This window comes from Osmia lignaria, unplaced genomic scaffold (assembly GCF_051020975.1).
Source record: "Osmia lignaria lignaria isolate PbOS001 unplaced genomic scaffold, iyOsmLign1 scaffold0016, whole genome shotgun sequence".
Classification (NCBI taxonomy): Eukaryota; Metazoa; Arthropoda; class Insecta; order Hymenoptera; family Megachilidae; genus Osmia; species Osmia lignaria.
This window is the reverse complement of record NW_027478168.1, coordinates 12885359-12888554: the sequence shown is the minus strand read 5'-3', so window position 1 is coordinate 12888554 and position 3196 is coordinate 12885359. Positions and strand designations below refer to the sequence as shown.

The window sequence follows — 3196 nt, the reverse complement described above, 5'->3', positions numbered from 1 at the left end:
ATGCCTAATACACAAGAGTCAACTCAATTGAAGGTTCTTAGGAAACAAGGGGCTTCGATAAAAGCACAGATTACGCGTATAGAGTCCTATTTGAATGAGGGAGAACATTTCGACGTGCATGATTTACAAAGTCGTAAGGAAAGGGCAATAGAGTTAGGCAGAAAATTCGAAGAAATTCAGTTGAGTATAGAAATAGAAGACGAAGAATCGGATCATAATGTCGAAAGGGAAAATTTTGAACGTAACTATTTCAGAATAATGAGCATCATTAATAGACGGATTGAGGGATTTCGAGCTCCGCACACATTGATAAATTCCGGTAGAGTCACAGAGTCGCCAAATACTGTAATGATAAGACAAGAGAGCACGCTTCTACCAAAAATAGAGATCAAACCATACGACGGTAATCCAATTGAGTGGCATAGCTTCCACGATACCTTTAAAACAGTAGTCCATGATAATCAAGACATACCATTGGTGCAAAAATTCCATTTATTGAAAAATGCGTTACGTGGGGAAATCGCGTCGGTAATTTCCGCTTTAAATGCGTCGGAACCCAACTATCTGGTAGCTTGGGAGTTGTTGCAAAGACGGTGCAATAAACCGCGACAAATAGTTCAGTCTCATTTAAAGATTTTGTTTGAATTAACGGAGGTAACGCGTGATACACCCGCGAATCTAAGATCCTTGGCGGAACAAGCACAAATGCATGTAGAGGCACTCGCGACATTAGGTCAACCTACAACACAGTGGGACGCAATATTAGTTTATTTGATAGGCAAAAAACTAGACAAAAATACACGGCGCGGATGGGAACGCACTTTAGAAATCGACGAGATGCCAACGTTCGAGCAATTATTGAAATTCATAAATAAACAGGCGCGCGGCGAAGAACTCGAAACGGAAGTTCCTACTACATCTAGGGGAAACGCGGGTCAGGATCGTTTTCAACGAAGTAGGGTCAGTTCTAAGGGTCACACTTATGTAGCAATGGCGAACGTTAATAAATGCGTAATGTGTAAAGACAATCACGAAATATATCAATGTAAACAGTTTTTGCAAGCAGCAGTTCGCGACCGGTTAGATGTTATAAAAAGAAGCAGATTATGTCTCAATTGCTTTCGATCCAACCACTTAGTTAATAATTGTCACGCTAACGGTTGCAAAAAATGTAATCAGAAACACAATACCTTACTACATTCCAACAACGAGAACAGAGTAAATACTAGTAATAATACTACACAGGTAGGAAACCAGGCATCAAATTCAGGAACGAATGCGACCGCATTAACGGTTACATGCGGTTCTGAAGTATTACTGGGTACAGCTCGGGTTAAAATATTAGACAAATTCAATAATGAGCATGATTGTCGTGTGTTATTAGATGGAGGGTCACAAACTCATTTCATTACAAACGAATTAGCAGAGAAATTACAGTTAGAAAAACACAGTGTTAGTTTAACCTTCTCAGGCTTGGGTCAACAAGCGACCAAGGCACAATACCTAGTAAAAACCGTTGTCAAGGCGCGTCATAGTTCGTTTTCAAATCAGGTATTATTTATAACTCTACCCTCTATTACCGGATTGTTACCTGCACGACAAGTCGACCGTTCAAACATGCAATTGCCGCGAAACATTCAATTAGCAGATCCAGAGTTTCATAAACCAGGAAAAATAGATACCTTATTAGGGAACACGCTGTTTTTCAAATTGTTAAGTATCGGACAGATTCAATTAAGCAGTAGGGCGCTGATTCTACAAAAGACATTGTTAGGTTGGATAGTTACTGGCGAATCAAATATACAAACACCATATAGAGCACCCACATTGGTAAATTCGTTTCACGTAACAACATCTTTAGACAAAACATTAAACAAATTCTGGGAGATAGAAGAATTCATAGATAACCAGTATTTATCAGCAGAGGAAAGGGCCGCGGAGGATTTATTTAAGCAAAGCACCGTACGAGACGTAGATGGCCGATATTGTGTGAAGCTGCCATTCAATGAGCAAAAACAGCTCTTAGGTAATTCGCGAGAAATAGCACAGAAGAGGTTTTATGCACTAGAACGCAAATTGCATTTAGATCAAGACTTAATAGTTAGATATAGCGAATTTTTGAAGGAGTACGAGGATTTAGGGCACATGACGCAGGTCATCGTAAACGAGGTAACCGAGGGTTTCTACGTGCCGCATCATGCGGTAGTAAAGGAGTCCAGCGAAACAACAAAGGTACGCGTAGTCTTCGACGCGTCCGCAAAAACGTCTACAGGGATCTCATTGAATGATACACTATTAAACGGGCCTATTTTGCAAGATACTCTATATAAATTATTACTTAGATTTCGTTCTTATACATATGTTTTGACCGCGGATATTGAAAAGATGTTCCGACAAATTAGAGTGCATCCTGATGATAGGATTTTGTTGGTATTGAAATAAAAAGACACCATATCCTTAAGTTAGTAATACACGTGTTGTCCGGCAACTCAATCTCGCGCGATTAACGCCATTGTGTGCGAAAAGGATCTAGACTAAAGATATCCCGACCACGTGTAGTTTAATAGGTTATGGGCCCAGGCCACGTGGAAAAGAGAAAAGTTTTTGAACGCACGTGGTGAAAAGAAAAGAATAAACAAAATAAAGGTGAACTATAATAAAAATGGCTGACGTAAAGTTCCTGATCACAAAGTTAAATAATAGTAATTATCAAATATGGAAGGAAAAAATACAATTACTACTCATGCGTGAAAAAGTGTGGCACACAGTGGAAAGAGAGACACCAGCTGAACCTGGTACTAAGTGGATAGAAGAAGACATGCATGCAAGATCCACAATTGGTTTATTGGTGGAGGATGACCAAATGAGGCACATAAAGAAATCAAATAGTGCAAAGAAAGCGTGGGAATCTTTAAGAAGGTACCATGAAAAGGCATCTCTATCAAACATAGTATATACACTAAAGAAGCTGTGTCGCTCAAGACTAGCAGAAAATCAAGACATGGAAGTTCAAGTCAACGGGATGCTGAATCTAGTAGATGAATTGGAAGCTCGAGGGGAGTCGATCAAAGAGAAAATGGTAATTGCTTTAATTCTAGGAAGCTTACCAGATTCATATAATACATTGGTTACGGCATTGGAAACAAGGCCAGAAGGAGACCTAACCTTGGAGCTAATTAAGGGAAAGCTACTAGAG

General features: G+C 39.5%; 1 protein-coding gene across 1 annotated transcript; it reads left to right on the top strand.

The window, feature by feature from the left end:
* On the top strand, positions 1 to 2442 carry LOC117611213 (uncharacterized). The gene has a single exon (XM_034339148.2). The coding sequence runs from the start codon at positions 1 to 3 to the stop codon at positions 2440 to 2442; it is 2442 nt and encodes an 813-aa protein (XP_034195039.2).
* Positions 2443 to 3196: the final 754 nt, after the last annotated feature.

Coding starts and splice junctions, on each gene's coding strand:
- LOC117611213 (XM_034339148.2), top strand. CDS start 1: ATGCCTAATACACAAGAGTCAACTCAATTGAAGGTTCTTAGGAAACAA.